The 18,325-nt window shown below is 41.2% G+C and overlaps 1 protein-coding gene across 1 annotated transcript in view; it reads right to left on the bottom strand.

The window, feature by feature from the left end:
* The window catches only part of EFCAB2 (EF-hand calcium binding domain 2), a 28,361-nt gene extending 15,309 nt beyond the window's left edge, over positions 1-13,052 (bottom strand). The window contains exon 1 of the mRNA XM_054279882.1: positions 12,908-13,052. Within this exon, the coding sequence (XP_054135857.1) occupies positions 12,908-12,935 (28 nt within the window). The 5' untranslated portion in view covers positions 12,936-13,052. The remainder of the gene's footprint in view (positions 1-12,907) is intronic.
* Positions 13,053-18,325: the final 5,273 nt, after the last annotated feature.

Below are 18,325 nucleotides of genomic sequence, written 5' to 3'. Positions count from 1 at the left end.
ATGAGATCTAATCAGGCTTTTAACCAAGTTCTAACTGGACCATCACCTCGGTCAAGATACTCAAAAGCTGTCACAATACTCAACATCACCTGTACAGGTGAATTCTCAAACACTCTCAAATAAGCTCATCAGTTTTATCAAGGCATTGTGTCTCCAGAATAAAAAGGGAAAGCCATTGTGGTCTCATACCATGAACTCTTGTTGATAAAACCATCATTCTGCCACAAATATTTGGGTTGAATTCATGGGAAGTGTGGGGAGCTTGGCTGACATAAAAATAACTCAGAAATCTTGACCCACCCCAAAGAAGAAAAACTTACAGCATTTAACTAATCCTATTTTAAGGAAATCACTGAGGAGCAGGACCATGGAGAAAACCATCCTAAGGCCACTTGAATCTGACTTATTGGCAAGATCCTTCTGGTCTGTAAAGGAAAAGGCATGCATTAAGTTTTTTCCTACTGACCTTCTCAATTCCCTTTCAGAGGAAGCTAAATGTACAGTCAGCCTAATATGCTGAACCAGCAATTGTATGCCATGCTCTAAAAATATCAAGGTAAGAGAAATATTGTCTTCTCTACTCTGTACCTGCAGTAGCATGTATGATTTTAATATATTAGGTATCAGAAAAGAAAGGAACAATAGGATTAAGCTGCAAGCTTGGAGAATACACAATGTTGTTTCATTGTGTCTTGTGATACATAATTAAGAAATGTTATCATTGAAGAGTCTGCATTCTAGTAAGACAAATCAAGAAGATTTTGAGGAAAAACAAGAGGTTTATGGAGCTTGATTCCTCCAAAGAAAGGGTAAACCTATTCCTGAAGGCAATCTAAAGAAAACAGATTGATGCTAAGTATTGATGACACCAATGGGAAATGTGTCACCTGAGTTTAGACATTCAGATTATGTGAAGAGATGATATACACAGCTTTGTGAAATTTCATATACATCAGTTCCCAAGAATTGACCAAGCTGGTGTCCTCACTGCCTGAATCACCTACTCCAGCTTGGGGATGCAAGCTATGGCCTGCAGACTCAGGAGAGGGATAATGCTTTCTCTCCTACATTAGAAGCATCCCATGTAATTACAGATTATACTCAGGCAAATCTGAATTTTAGTCTGCATGAAAAAAAAAAGCTTAACTGGTTTACACAGAGGTCACTTTCAAACACTCCTAAAGGAGTAAAAATGGAATCTCAAGAACAGCAAAAGCTTTTTCTTTCATGTTTTTCACAATTGTTGAGAACTAGCCAGGTCATTTCTCTCCATTGCTTATGTTTGTCACAGCACACACCATTAGGTATCCAGATGAGAAGCAAAGCCCATCACGAGTGTGAATCAACAAAACCAAAATCCCTCACCCATCATTGTAAATGCGAGCAACCTTGGACAGAGAGCATCACCTCACGCTGTTGTCACACCTCTCCCCCTAAGGTACAAGTGAGAGCTGAAAAGCTACCTGGTTGTTTCCACCACAGTAACTGCCTTATGGAAAACCAACAGAGAAAAAAAAATAAAGGGACTATATTTAAAAGACAGATAGACAGAACAGAGCCTTCAGAGTGGAGCAATCAGAATGATCTTTGCATGCCTCCATGGCATCTAGTGTGAACTACAATTAAAAAAAAAGCCTCTAACAGCAAATAGACTTTTAAAAAAATCAGGTAAATTATTTGATGTCTGATATTAAAATACAGGCTGTCAGTTTGATGAAGACTGTGGAAAAAGTTAACTGCAAAAGCTACTTCATATTCTGAGAGAAAAATATTAAACACAATTTTTCCTTTCATAAGATAATTTTTCCTTTACATAAGATAATTGTAACGTGGGCAAAATAGTGATGTAAAAAGAAAGCACTATTTGACTTCAGTTTTGGCTACAAAAATGAAATTATTTTATAGAATTCTGATAGCAATAAAAAAAATAAGAATTCAGATCAAGTTCAATGGAAATATCTTTACTTCCTTTAGAAGTATACAAATTCATTAAAGCATTATAAAGCAACTGTGCATTTCAACCTTGACATTTAAAAATGTACTAATACATCAATTTGTAAAATATATCTAGTTTGTGTTAGTCAGTTGGCAGCCACTACTGAAGTTACAAGTTGCTAGTCAGTAACTTTTTTACCTAATGAAACAAGATATTCTGTGTATTACCCTGGGTTTTGACTGTTCAGTAGATGGCATTTCAAATGCCACTGCATTCTAATCTACCACAGATTCAGATGTTTCAATACAAGTGGGAACCAAAACGAACAAAATTAATGGGGCAATTAACCACTCATTCAACTGCTGAGAAACAAAGTGTAGAAACTATTGCTGCCTTGATAAGCAGTCAAGCTTCTACTTGCTCAAAAAATTCTTAAACTACTTGACACTGTAATATAGAACAAAAGACGACATGAAGAATGCCACATCAAGCACGGAAAGAAGCCATAGTCAGCATCTTCCATCACCTAGAATTTCTAAAGGTGTTTAAACTCATAGTTCACACTACCCCTGAACACAGATCATACTAAAATGTCACTGATTGGAAAGGGAATATCCACCATTGACAAAGTTCTTGTCCCCGTTATCTCTCCCCAAAGGTGCTGGAGTCATGGACAATCCTGTCTACTGCTCTCCCTTCTGAATCAGACATGACTGTTCATCAGCAGGAAAAATATTTCCCTCCCTCATGGTACACGTTCCTGTTGGTTATCAAGCTCACTTTAATGATGTCACTTCCGGCTGCTCCTGCAAGATGCCATTATTTCCCCTGGTCTGTGCTGGGCAGACTGGGCCCACTGCAGTTCACAGAGATCACTCTGCAGCCTCAGCCCTTGATCATTGATACCTGTCTGCCCTGAGTCATTATGATATAACACCTTCAACAGCTGCTCTATTAAACCTGACTACCATATCCTGACCAGGATCCTGTTTGTTTCCTCTGTCCTCAGTCTGCATTTCTCAATTCTGTGTTTCTTGAAACCAGGGGATGCAGATGGCAAAGTATGTCAGCATGAAGCCCCAGTGGTACTACAAGCACTGCCTGGACTTTCTACAGGTAATGCATTTGCCTATGAGAATGGAAAAGGGCAAAATATGAGGGATACCCTTGCTAGCTCTGCAAATTCCTCAAGAGAACCTTGCTCCAAAACAAAATTGTCTGTATATTGGAGAGGACCAACAAACCATAATTTTCTGTATCTTTGGCTCTCTTCATGTGCCTGCCCTACAGGCAAGGAGAAGAAAATCCTTTCTTCCTGCTGCTCAAAGAGTTCCTGAGCACCTCGTTGGTGAGGGCAAGCTCAATCTATACAGTCCTGGGAACTACACTACTGGGAAAAATCATTCCCCTGTAGGCAGCTAGTCTGAGTGATGCACCACAGGTATGTATCAATCCATGCACCTCATGTATCCCAGGAAAAGCTCAGCAAAATATGCCCTGGTGTTTCACTGTACACAATCTGTGCAGACATGCTATATCTGCATATATATCTGTAGATAGTGAACCATCATTCTTCAGAAGCATCAGCAGAGAAGCCTGCAATCCTGGGACATGATCAAGGAATACTACCTGCCTATACTGTGATGGAGTTCAGTCCTCTCAAACCTGAAGCAATGAGTGATTTCTTTTTTCTTTTTTTCTTTTTTTCTTTTCTTCTTTTCTTTTCTTTTCTTTTCTTTTCTTTTCTTTTCTTTTCTTTTCTTTTCTTTTCTTTTCTTTTTTCTTTTCTTTTCTTTTCTTTTCCAGGTGGGTGTTCTTTGTTAAGGGTTTTTTGGTTTGGTTTGGTTTGGTTTGGTTTGGTTTGGTTTGGTTTGGTTTGGCTTGGCTTGGTTTGGTTTGGTTTGGTTTGGTTTTGGTTTTGTTTGTTTGGTAGGATGATGTGGAAGGTGTCCCTACTTGCACTTCACAGAATGAATTTGTGATTTGATCCCCATCTGCCAAAGAGGAGAAATGGAGGTGCAGTGGCTGGCTCATTGGTATGACCATGCATTTGGGATGCAGCGTGCATCATGTTCCAGGTCAAAGCAATTCAGATGAGACAGGCTCTGGTGGGGATTCCTGAGCTGCCACAAGCTCAGGCAGTGGCCCATAGCAGCACCTAGCTGAGTTGGGCTAGCCCAGGTCTTGAAAATGGGTAGGCTGGGGCCAGAACTTGGCTATAGCTCCAGATTCTCCTGCTGATTAAGTGTTCTGGACCTATCAGCATGTCCAGGGAAAAAAAATCAGAAAAGTTGGCCCATTGGCAGTTGAAACTGCAAGACATTTTGATACATTTTCTAATGAGTAATTTTTAAGCCATTCTAGAGTACTCCTTTTACATCTACAAGGAAAATGTTCCAGTGGAGGTCATCATCCACTACCTTGCTAGTGATAGTGGGCAGAAACCTTTCCACCAGAAAATGCAATACAAGTTGCATTCCCACATATGCAGCTGCAGAGGAAGGTTTTCTGCTCTCTGTTTTGACTAGCCAGGATGGCACTGGGGAGGGAGATTATTGTGATTACCTCCTTTAAGCAGCAAGGAAGTGCACAAGCAAATACCCAGCCCTTCTCCAGCTCCAATTTACTGCAATTTACCGTTGCTCTGCTCCGGCTCCATGGTGCTGCAGACCTGAGGTCCTCCTGCCATGCCCCATGGTCCCTTGCTGGGGGTACCACAGCTCATACCCAGTGACAAACACTTGCTGTGTCACTTCATAGCTCAGTCTTGCACCTTTCCCTGTAGCTACAGCTTAAAGACTTTTATCACCATGAGTACAAAATCTTTCTGAGCTCTGAAATACTCAACAGTGAGAGCTAATGCTCTGATCTGATCTTCTTAAGCACCTTATTCCTTGTGTCCTGACCCACTGTCACCTCACTCCTGTTGTAAATAGTGCAGGGTCATGCTGTGAACTGTAACATACATCTTATTGTCTATACCCTCTGGAGAATACATAACACTGGGAAACAGAAGGAATGTGTGTAGTGGCTGCTCTGTGTAAGCTCAAACCTCAAATAAAAATTAGGGATAATCTCTTAGAGTTTGAATGAATCTGGAGTCGTCATTACTTACAGCAGAAGCACTTGGCAGCCCTCCTGAGCATCTTTCAAAATACAGCAGCACCTACCCTTGCCCTGGGGATTTCTCTCTTCCCAGATTTCACACAAGCCTGCTTGCCCACACTTTCTGCATTTGTTGTTGCAGAGACCTTGCAGAAAAGCCAGTTTCTTCTTTTTTCACCCTAGTATTTGGTCAAATGTTGAAACAGATTCTTTTTTCCTCAAGCCCATTTAGCCTTTTTGCACTTTTTGGAAGAAAGTTTGATGACATGGGCCTCAAGACCTTGGAATGGGAAAGTTACAGTGGTATTACAGGACAGAAAAAGCTACTGACTCATGGATTACAGAGACACATATTTTCATTTGATAAGCTGTCAAAAATTTTATGCCAGAAGTAGCTGTAACATTTTTAAAGCAACAATAGAGGCATAGCATGAAATGTTCCACTGCAGCTCTCAGGACCTGGCCCTGCCTGTCTTCTCTTCCCAAGCAGTCAGACATAGCCACATTACTTGTTTCACAGGCCCCACAACTGTTGCAAATTATTACTTTGTAAGCAGCACACAATAAGGACTCTTAAAAAGAACCATGTATTCAAATTGGACATATTTGGTCTCAATTATGACCTGAAATTCAGCCAGCAAAGCACAGCCTCATTTTGCAGCTAGTCAGCTAGGGGCTAAACGTGGGGTCATTTGCACAGGTCCAGCTCTAACTGCAAAGCTCTCCTGCTCCCCGGTGTCCACAGACAAGCTGCCAAACAGTTGCTATTGCATGCAGCCAACACTGAGGGCAGTGAAACAACATGCTTTGTCACACTAACTTGCAGAATGATGGGGGAAATGCTTTTAATACAAAAGATCTTCTCTTGAAGAGATGTGAAGCAGATGATGTGATGTGATGACTGGAGAATCATCCAAAGAAAGCAAGGAAGTCCATTCTATGCAGAGATCTGGATTGCTTTCTGCACACCTGTGATTCATAGGTAATATGCAGTGATTATCTCATACCTCATGATGTTGTCCTTCCTTCAATAAAGTGAAAGAAATGTCAGTGCTCGACATTAGTTAGCCTGCAAAGAATAAGTGATACTTTTTAAAGTCAATACCAGCTGCATGCAGTGTCCCTTTTCACAAGGCAGAGATAAATTCAGCATAAATCTCCATTAGGAATGTCTCACACATCCCTGAAATCACAACTCTGGCAGTTGCACCAGCCAGCACTCTTGTGGCAGCTCAGAGCTGGCAAAACAGTAATCTCATTGCAATTTGTTCTATATCCCTCATCTCAGGCACACCTGGGATGCAATGAAAGAGCTATGTCTAGCCCATACTTACATCCTCTTTCATCCCCAACAGCAACCTACCCTGTGAGGATATATAGCTCTCCTGGTGATGCTGAGTCTTGCTGTATCTGCAGCTGCAGCTGAAAAAGAGCATCTTCCACAGGCTGTGACACTGGCAGAGCACAGGTCTGCTGCTGTGCTGTGCAGTCACAGAAGGCATCTGTCATGTGTCTCCATTTCTCCTGCACTCTCCACAGTGCTGGCCCCACAAGCAGATGGCAGAGCTGCAAAGAACAACCCTGACACCCACATATGCACCAGACCAAGTTCCACCAAAATGTGACGATGCACACGCTGCTGTGGGACCCACTAAAGCAGCTCACTCTGCCAAGGATGTCCCTGTGGGACAGTCCCAACAGGGAACCCTGTCACTTGTCACTGACAATGCACACTTGATTGTATGTGTGGCAGCAGCAAATATCTCGTAAATTGAATACTCCTCCTGAACTGCCTTTGCACACAATCAGTGGTCCAGAACCAGGCACCAGAATCAACTGGATCTGAGAAGTTATTTATTGTAAACATATGACATTATGAAGTTTAACTGCAGTACTACAGTACTGCACTAGAACAGAGCAGTATGTAAATGTTCTTCTTTTGAATCTGCAACATAATGGTAGAATGAGGGGTTTAAGTATGACTTAATACAGGCTGTTATTATGTAATATCTCAGAAACCCTTCAATTTGGTGTCTTAAATGAGTTTAAAAAAATAGTTTCTGGACTGGTTGCAATTCTATCTGCAGTACTCTCTTTGCCCAAGCAAAGGAAGACTGTTAGAGTGAAACAAAATGGCAGGAATTACAGGGGTTTGCTGCTGCAGCTGCTTGGCTTTTAAGGCACTGCCTTGAAAGTATCGCTTACAGTGCTAAATCACTTCCTTTACATACCATGAATGAATACAAACCTCCAATTTTCTTTCTGTTTACCTAAGAGTAATATTCTGAATTTGAACAGCATTTCAGCTGACAACTGACATATACATTTAACATCAATAGGGAATAAGACACTTCTGGCATTCATCATTTCAGGCAGGCTAAGCTAAAGGAAAAAGTTAGCAAACTTGGAAAAGAAGTGCGCAAGCTGTTCAAAAATGAACTTCAGAGCTCATTTCTAATTTTCCTGACCATCCAGAAGCAGAACCTCCTGTGAGCTTACACCAGTGACACAATAATCCTTACCATTTTTAAGATGGTACTTGGAGAGCTTTTGAAGGTTATGACTCTGTACAGCCCTAGGCTGGATTCAAGAATATCCCTTCCAATGTCACATGCATAAGTCTTGTCACATCCTACCCACACCTTGAACAGCATTGAACAGCAACACTGAACAGCAAAGACAATACATTTGCAAAAAGTTGGGAGTCTGTATTTTCTTAAAGTTGGGCATTGACAATTTAAGGCCATTTATAAAAATGGCATTAGGTATTTTTACCCATCAGGCAGCACACAGTCCTGAGGTTGGTGTGGGACCTCCAGCCCCTCCCTGTGCCAAGAGCTTTTACCAACACCCCTGTCTGCATGGCCACCTCCCAGCTGGGGGCTAAACACTGGCTCTGACAACAGGGTCATGTCACATTTCTGTTATCCAAAAAACCATTTTCCTTCCACAATCTTTTGCCCAAAACATTTTACTGCCAATAGCAACAAAGCATTATCTGTTCACACAAAATACAGGTACTGCTAAGCTGAAAAAAACCTCCCAACCCCTCAGATCTCAGAGTAATTAGTATGTAGACATGGAAATTCTTAATAACATGTTAACTATTGTTGGAAAGATAATTTGTGGGAGTTCTCAAGCTCACTGGTTGGCATTGTTGAAAAGACAAAAAAGTTTAAAGCCTTTCTTTGCACACCATCCAATTTTTTATGCACTAAATCAGTTAGAAGTAGAACCAAACTAAAAAATTTCTGCCATTTTATGCACCATGGAAACAAGAAACCTGTCAATCTGCAATTACCTATTCTACATCATTTGAGATCAATTTCTGCTGTGGGAGTATAGCCAACAGGTTCAGATCTACAACCTGTGTTTGTCATGGGAGATTGACATAGTTTATTTTTTGTTTCATTCTCAAATAAGTACAAATATTAAAACATGAATCAGATTGATGTCAGGGTGCATGTCAAGGTGCATTACAGTCTAATAAAGACTATAAACTTTTCTTCTCATGTAATTTCTTACAGCAATGTCAACAAGAGAATATAAAAATATTCAAAGTGTTCATCTATAAATTCCACTGTGATAAAACTGCACACTGATTTCCTAAGTAATCTTATATATTCAGATTTTCTTCTAAAGCTGAAATACTTCTTGCTTGAGCCCTATGAAAGCTACTTATTTTTAACAGCTCATACTAATTTTGTATTTTTTCCTCATAAATTAAACACGGCCACTTTTTAAACTAGAGATATTTTTTCTGATGGACTACTTTAGCCTGGAGGTTTATTGTGTTTAATTCAGAGCTTTTGTACCTTTGAAATGCTGGTGCTCATTTGTGAAACTCTCAAAAATACATTTTAAAATCCTCAGTATTAGATGTTCTTAAAGAACTCACATGCTTCAGCATCACGTGCATCCTCCCTTTCAGTGGGATTCCCCTAAGTCGTGCACAGCTTAAGTGCTTTTCTGTGTTGGGTTTGAAACTTTCATGTTAATTAAGAGTGCTCCAAGCAGAATTAATGGTTATGACTGCCTACAGTGCTCACAGCAGCTACAAGGCTCTCTCAGCTTTGACTCAAAGCATTAAAACAGAATGAGCAGTGATAGCACATTTTCAGTATCTCTAGCACTACAAAAGGCAGGCAAAGCCAGGTGAGGCGATGTGGACAGGAAGGTTTAGATCCTCTTTCCAGGCACGAGGAGATTCAGCAGGGCAGGGGATACAGGTGTAACTGCTGCTTTGAAAGAGGGGAGTGGTTACATGCATAACTAGCTCTCCCCAAATGTCACCTCCAGTATCTCTGATTTCACCAGTATGCCAGGCAGCAAACTGGGCCAGGCAAAGAGCAGACATGTATGTATGACTGAACACACTGTTACTGTATTTACATACTAAAACAGGAGTGAAAACTCTTTCCCAAGATCCACATGACGGTGTGTCTTCATCCGTGGCACGGAGAGGTTTTGTGAGGCCTGATTACAAATTGCTACCTAGAACAACTACTAATCATTTACCAGAGAAAACCATCCTTGCAGAACTGTTACTCTCCATAGGTCTTCACAGCAGAGCCAAACAACTTTCTGGGGACACCTCTTATCCACAACCAGGCATTTGGTTCCATACAGGTGTAAGTGGGTGAAGTAGCAGCTCAGATACTACTCAATATACTTCCCTTTGGATTAAAATTCATGACTTATTAATGGCATTTTAAATATGCCCTATCTGGCACAAAGAATATGGTCTTTGAAAAACTCTAATACTGATCAATTACATAACATTTCCATAATGATACAGGAACACTGAAGCGTTTTCTCCTTTATGTACTTTCATGTGATTTCTTAAATCCCAGATGGAGAATAATTTGTCTTCAGTCTAGTTGTACTTGAGGCACTACCAGTCTGACATTTTGCTTTCAGGTTCTAGCAACATCAGTACTGAGTTCAGAGGTATTAAAACTTAGAAAATCTGACATGTTATGTCAAATTACAAAGACAGTATCTGAGAGCAAATGGAAGAACAGACAGATTGAATTAAGCAGCAGAAAAGGGGAAAGAAACCAAATTATAGGAGGGAAGATAGAGATGAATGTACAAAAGTGAAAGATTAAACAAATATTCTAGAGTAATCAGATGGGTGTGAAGAAAAAACATTAAACGTTGTTGAAAGCACAAACGCAGGGATATAAATTCAGACATAAAACATGTAGCTACATACAGTATGGGCATGGTCCCATTGACACTTATGCACATACAAGATTCTATTTGCAACATTTGCATAAGCTGGAGGGGAATACTCATGTGAGTAACACGTACAAGAGGTAGCAGGATTTGGCCTCCCACTGTTTTTCTTTGTGTACATCATGTATATCTGTAAAACATTTAAGCAGGCATTTTTTTTCAACTTCGAAGAAGACTGAACTTGGAAATAGTAGGGCCTAAGGGAAACCTTTCCAGGAAAGCTGGTGGAATTACAGCTCTGCAAAGCACCAAGAGGAATACCCTAAGGCCTAATTATTTGACAATACAACTAATGGTATTACTTTGAAGCATAATAAAGTTAAACCTGCAGCTTGCATAGATGTGGAGTACTTGCTGGAGGGAAGAACAATGGATGTGTGAATCCAGAATCAGAGAATCCTAATTAACCCTCTAACTGCTATCAGCAGGAAGGCTAATAGCAACTCTGAAGTGGTCTAAATGCCTTAATCCTAAGGGATTGCCTCTGTTAATGAGACACTGAGTGTTAGCTGTCCTCAGCCATGTTTTCAGTAATGAGGCACCTTTGTAAGGCAATAAACAACTGGTTTGCCTAATAGCAGGCTGGGATTCTCCTGAGGGACAGAAGCTACTGTCCCAGTGACACGAGTTATTGTCCTCATCCTACAGATAAGAAACTAAAGTCCAGCATGTCACTTCCCATGATCCACTGGTCAGGCCAGAGATGGAGTTTATGGGTCAAGGTCGTTTAGGATGACACTACAATTCTCCTCTAGAAGATGGCATCTAAAACTCTACTGGGAATAGTGTTTTATAGAATGTTAAAAACCATGAAGCATAAAAAAACTGAAAGTCTGTCTTTAGTAATACAATAATTAAACTTCTTTAAAAGTATTCTCATTTTGAAACTACAAAAAGAAAGGCCTTAAAAGTCTTTAATCAAGCAATCAAAACCCCATGACCTTCCTTCTCCAAGAGTTTCTGGCTGTGGCCTGTCAAAACAGCACAAAATCTCAATATTATTCATATGGGTACCCAAAATATATGGAACCAGGCTTCCCAATACTACTTCCCTCATCTCAGATGGTTTGGCAGACTTCTAGGCTATTATCCTATCATTTCTATCCACCTCTGCTACTGTGCCTCAGCTTCATTTGCACCACTAGAAAGATGCAAAACATAGGCTTCCACAAGACTAAACAAAAATTAAAACCAATATTAAAAAAAAAAAAAAAAACACTTTAAGAGCAGTCCTCAAGGAAGCTACATCTTACTGTTTAGTTTCTTCAAGATATCTATGTTGCAAAGTGCAGCTAGAAATACTTCTACAAAAATGAAATTAGTCATTTAGCACCATCCACAGCAACCACTTAGACAAGACTTTTCTGCAGCAGACATTGTTTCCTAAAAAGTATTAAATAATCCATTGATTATATTGTCTCAACTACAGTGTTGAGACTTTGCAAACTATTGCAACACACACAAGTTTAGTTACAGAAAGGATGGATTTCGGAAGTCACAATATTGTGGCCTTTATAGAAAATATGTTTTCCTTGAAATGATACTGAGATATCCTTGAAGAAGGAATTACCTCTAGCCTATAAAATAGAATTTCTGGCAACACTCCATAAAGTAGAGCGCAGTGGCCTCTAAAAATAAGCCATGGTGCTATCAAGAGCACAGATTACTTTTTTTCTGGCAGAGAGAGCCCAATGCATGCAGAAACGACTGCGAGGGGCCACAATGAGCCAACAACAGCTGCTCTGGCAGCCACCCCATGCCATGACAGGGGGGTCAGCCTTGTCACCATCCAGCCTGGGCATACCCTGTGTGCTGGCAGCACCACCATAAGGCTGCCAGCACCAACAGGAGGCTGGTGGCACCCCCTGTGGCAGGGAGTGCTGCAGAGCAGCCCCTGCCCTGAGGGAGAGGCAGCGGTATGGCCGCCGTGAAGGGGATGGGCAGTCCGTGGGTGTATTTCTGTTTGTGTAAATATGCACGTGTGTGTGTGTATTTCATATACACACGCTGATACACACACATCCATGCACAATGTGCACAAACAGCTTTGTGCACATACATATCTAAAATCACAGAACGAGCTGAGCAGGAAGGGATGACAAGGATCACTGAGTCCAACTCCTGGCCCTGCACAGGATCACACCAAGGGCCTGAGAGCACTGTCCCAACACTTCCTGAGCTCTGCCAGGCTGGTGCTGTGACCCCGTCCCCGGGGAGCTGTTCCAGTGCCCAGGCACCCTCTGGATATAGAACCTTCTCCTGATACACAACCTAAACCTGCTCTGGCACAGCCTCAGGCCTTTCCCTCGGGTCTTGTCACTGGGCACCAGAGGAAAGATATCAGCGTCTTCCCCTCGGGAGGATGTCAAAGACTGCAATACACACGCACACATACACACGCACACGCACACACAAACGCGTGTGTGTGTGTGTATGTATGTATGTACGTATGTATGTATGTATGCACTTCAGTATGCATATATGTGTGTTTCCCCTGGTGCGTGTCCGTGCGCCTCTGCCCTGGCACCAGCCCCGGTCCAGGCTGCCCGGGCCGCCGCCGCCCGAGGCCTGAGTCCCCGGCCCGTCCGCACACCGCGCCAGAGCCGGAGGGAGCCCCGGCCTTACCCTCGCCCTTCTCCTCCCTCTCCGCCATGGCCGCAGCGCCGCGCTGTCGCCATGGCGACGCGGGCCTGTCGGGCCCTGTCCTCACAGCGCCGGGGGTCGGGCGCTCCCCGCCGGGCTCGGGGTGTCCGAGCCCCTGGTACGGCCCCACTGCGCCTCTCCGCCCTTCCAGGTAGCCATCGAGCGAACCCCTTCAACCTGCCTCTGCAAAGGACTCCGTGTCTCTTCAAAATGCAGCTTTCCCCAGCAATTGCGGAGATTTACATGTCTGAGCTTTAGAAAGTGAAAGAACATTTTATTCTAAATGCCATCACGCCAGAACAGCTAAAATATTCTTTCTTAGTGATATTAAACAAAACTGTGTAGTTTAAATTTAGCTGTGAGTTTTAGCAGACAGGCTTGCGATGCCTGGGTCTTCTGACTCTAAAACAACTGTGAAAGTAGAAAAAAATACAAATATTAATATTCTGACAAGATGCAACCATATATTCCTAGAAAATAAATATTTATGAAATTCCTAGAGCTAAAACCTTGTCCTCACTACAGCAGGTGCCTGTTTGTCAGATGTTCGGTTTTGCAAAGCCCGCGTGGATGACTCCTCCTCGCACACTCAATTCCATCTCTCAAACAAACAGTTAATGATGTTCTCAGTATTCATGGAAGCAAAGCCTGAAATTTAAAAAAACACATGGAGAACAAACAGAGCTTCTTTGATTTAAAAAAAAATAAATCACTTTTTTAGAACATTTTAACATTTGCTATTTGCCTTTCAGCCACTTATTTTTGCATTTTTTATTGAACATGGCTCAGAGTAAAGAGGGTATAATAGATACCCAAGAGAATACATCTTTACTCTGTTGGGAAAACAGCTGATTATGCTCTCTAACAAAGCTGATCCCTCCGAAAGGTTATCTACTGACTTGAGCAGTTTATTAAAGTAACTAAATATTTCAAACTACATGTTTGACTACAGGAGTACAGATTTGTTTTTTCTCAAATTGCTAACAGAAATTTTGGTGAGAATAGCATGGCAGACGAATTTAGAGGATGCAGCAGCAGAAGAAAAAAACTTTATCTTTCAGTCTTACAGGGGTCCTATTTCTTATTCCCTTAACCCCTCCACATAGAAAACTTGTCTTTCCTGGTTTGAGGTCTATGGTGGTGGGTCAGTCACATGTTTGAAGCTGGAGAAAAGTGCAAAATACATTGTTTTGGCAAGGATGCACCTCTCTTACCTCTTCTCTCCTCTACCTCAAATGTAGAATTTAATGTTTTTAAATACTGTGCCCAGCATTAGATTTCTTATATAATTTCCACATCACACATCATAGGACACTTATAGCTCTTCTGCAAATGCTACACTAATTCAAAGTATTTACTACATATTCCTAAAAAAAACCTTAATATAATCCTGTTCTAGTTACTTGGGTTTTCATGACAAATCCATGCCCAAAATATTAACAACTCTTAGTTTTAAAATAAATACAAGTATTGCATATTGTGCATATTTATTGAGATTATTGCATGTTCATAGTAGATTTTGAAAGGAAGTGAGTCACTGCAACTGTGACATGGTAAGACAATAACTCCACTTGGGCATCCACCTCTAACATCTTCCCAGCAATTTCTCCAGGGCTTGCACTTGGCTTTCCTCATTGACAGGCACTAAACTTTGTGTCCTCCAAGAGAGATGGTAAAAAAAGCAGTGTGCTGATGCTGATGAAGGAAGGGGAAATTGTGAAATGTACCACAGCTATGAGATGTCATTTACACCACAACATCTACATGCTGTAGTAGCTGCTGGTTCTGGCCCTCGTGAGCTGCTGGAACAGCTCCTTGGGGAAAGTGTTGTTGTGAGTATATAAAGGCCTTGCTCAAATCCTGGATGTTCACATCAAACTTGTTAAGTTTGATAACTTTAGCCTAGGTACAGAACCTTCACTGACTCAGAGCTCATACAAATTTCAGCAAACAGCTTTTTGCACTGTCCTGCCTGTGCTGTTGAAATTCCACTCGGGACAATTACTGTAAATCAAAGTGCTTCATTTGCATTGCCCACTCTAGCCTAGAGTTTCCTTTTGCTTCCAGCAGCATGCAGCCAAGTATCCTTATTCTCCCAATTCCTAACACATCAGGCTTTAGTGTCTTGCCTGTCTCCAAGAGCAGAACAAAATACTGAAAGAGAAAGCATTTCAAAATGAGAATTCACTGCTTTAAAATTTCCTGGCAATGTATCTTGAAAAAATCTGTGTAGGGAAAAAAATGTTAACAATTATAATGCAGATCAAATACCTCACGTATGGACCTCAACCATATAGCTGTTTCCCTTTTAACTTAATGCACAGATACCTCAAACCATGGGTATGAGTGGGCTGAAACAACTAATCACATTTTGGCACAGACAAGTACAAAAGGAAACCCAGAACTACTAATTCAACAGCTTGAAATATCAGCTGCTGCATGCAAGATCTTTACAGAGCTTCTCTGAAGAGAACATACCCTTTTAAAATTGTGATTTTTCATTTTAAAAATGTCAGAAGATATCTCAGGAAAATTATAAAAGAATCCAGCATCGTTGATATAAAGCGTGAATCCACTGAAGTCTCATAGACATAAGGTTCCCGTACCTCCACTCCTAATTTCATCACATACATTCCTCTCAGCTATCAGGGTCCTATCACACATTTTGCATATTCTCCGTGCATATGTTCAGAAATGTTATTCAGCAATAAAAACAGGTCTAAACTGGGAGAAGTGATGTAAGAGAGAGGAGATCAAGGAGGTTTAATAACATCCTACAAAGCTGTGTCCCCCCATGGCTTCAGGACTGCAAGCATCTCAATACATCTTTGCTCCAAACATTTGCCAAAGACCTTCACTATAGGACTCCCTCTGTGGGTCCTTGGGGACCACATAATTGAAGGCACAAAGAAGTCTGTTCATTTGTCCTTCACGGAGAAAGTTGGTGGATAACTATGATTTTGTGGCAGGGCTCTTACCTATAGCTCCTCTGCAGCGAAATGGGTACAGCTGTGCTGTTTAGCAGGTGTTTCCATGTCACTGTACCCTTTTTTACCAGTGTGACATGAATGACCCAAGTGTACCCTTCATTCCACTCTTCCTCTGGGATCAGCAGCTGATTTCAATGACTCAGAAACAGACTCTTCAAAACAGAGTATTATCTAAACATTAGCTGTTCACCAAATGTTACACAGTAACCAGATAAAAATGAGAAAAAGACTCTGTTGTTCCTTGCCTATACTGTGTCTTTCCCTAAAGAATTTAGGTAAATTGCACTTGAGAGCAGTTACCTCTTTCCTTCATGTGTAGGAGGGGAAGACAGCTTCTCCTCTGGCTTGTTCTCTTTGTAACTGCAGGCTTTGATCCTATGCTTGGAGTAGATGAAGAGAAGCCTAACAGAGTAGGCAGAGACAGACATACAGGCATGCCCTCCATTATTTCCTCTACCACTGACCTCTTCCAGGCTGCTGGTATATTTGGATTAACCTTACCTGTCATAATTTTGCTTTCTTTCAAAAAAATAATTCTTCCTATTCTCACCTACAGAACAGCAAAACGTACATAAATTATACATAAAAGTGCATAAATTGGCTTAATTTTTAAATATAAATAATAAACCTAGAAGCCCAAAATCTGACCTCTTAAACAAAATGTCAGCGTATCATTCCTTCACACATATGGAGTTCACCAGTGCTGAAAGGAGAAGATCCAAGTCCTCTCCTTCCTTCCTTCCCTCCTGCTGGCTGCATATCTTCCTTCTACCTTGTGCTGGCTCTGCCATTCACTGAGAGCAAATATGAGTCACAGAGGTAGGGAAAATACAATCCATCAAAAAGTGAATAGTGTTCTGCCCTATTAAGAAACTCAGAAAAGGATCTGACATGCATCTCAATCAGCACATCCAGGAAGTTGGACCCTGCAATTAGAAGAGAGGAGGAAGTAGAGGGGAAGGCAGGAAGGGTGAGATGTTCTTTTGGATGGAAAAAGCTCAGTGGCTGTCTGAGTCCATAAGTAAAACACTGAAGGAAGAAAGGGGGAAAATCAAGTTTGAAGGCTGATGATGACAGCAGCATCTCAAACCCTTCTCAATCCATGGGATGGCTTTGGAACTGTCCTGGAAAATATCTCTTACTGCTCACGTACAGCTACTATCCTATGGATCTTTAGCTCCTCCTGTCCAGCTTCAACAAAGCTGCATTTGAGGAAAAGTAATTGAACATACATTAAAAATGAATTGCTAGGAAAAAGGAAGCATTTCTTTACTGCAGCAATATTCTTCAATGTCAAGGAGCTGCTGGCAGTGCTCAGCCTCTGGGACTATGCCTAAAGAGCTGCACCAGAAAAAAGCTCTTTCTTTTATGTGTAAGTGCCCGGATACTGCTCCCCATCCCACCCAGGCACAGAAATGGCCCTAGAGATCCATATATTTTAACCTTCAGACTTTATTACCATTAATTATATCTGGAAGTGAAGCCAGGATCCCCAAGAACACGGCAGCAGGAACAAAACACAATCATCCATCTGCCTAGCAACATGGGTTGCCATGAGTACTTCTCCCCGTGCTCCACAGGCAGCAGGGGCTCGCCACTGAAAGCTGAGCCAAGCTCAAGAGCCCCTTGAAAAAGAGCAAAGAGAGTCTGCTTCCTCAGAAGAAGACATTCCATCTCCAAGACCTTCCTCTGGAGCCTAGAATGTGTCAGCCAGCAGACTGAAATTGGGAAATGAGGGATTTCTGGAGTACTGAAAAAAATTCCAGTGGAATTGCTCTCACAAGAAGCAAAAGCAATGACGTTGGGAACATCAGTGCTATTAAAACTCCATTCTTCCCTTCTCTGTTCTTTCTCTATTCTTTTGAGAAAGTTCTTTCCATGTTTTAATACCATGCCAAAAAAATCCCCAATAACATACTATCAAATCACTGACTTTTCACACTTACGAAGAAAAGAAGAAAAAACCTGTGAGTGGTACTGAAGACATGGAATTACTTTATAACATCCCTACCTCAGAAGATCTTTGAATCACAAACCATTTGTAGGAGGCTCAGAGACAGTATTTAAGATAGTCATTTATGTGGTTCTCCACTGAGAATGCTTTAGACCTCATTAGAAGAAAGGATACTCAAAGAGACAGGTTTTGACATGTCCCAGAAGGTTCATTTTGCCGATCTTAGAAAAAGCAAAAGATTACTTGATAATTATTCAATATTTAAGGGAGCCACCCTGATAGTGTGGTTATCTAGAAGCTATTTAAAAATAGAGATTTGTGAGGAAAACAAATTCAAGGTTTCAAACTGACATTTCAACAATTGTAATTGAATGGGACTCTTGAATAATGGAATTATATTCATGTTACCAATATTGTGGAGTTAACCTTTAAAAAATAGCTCTTACTTTGTTGTTT

Source organism: Melozone crissalis, unplaced genomic scaffold, assembly GCF_028551555.1.
Source record: "Melozone crissalis strain CALT ecotype California unplaced genomic scaffold, PUWL_Pcris_2 ptg000027l_1, whole genome shotgun sequence".
Lineage (NCBI taxonomy): Eukaryota > Metazoa > Chordata > Aves > Passeriformes > Passerellidae > Melozone > Melozone crissalis.
This window is presented reverse-complemented; position numbering and strand designations above follow the sequence as displayed.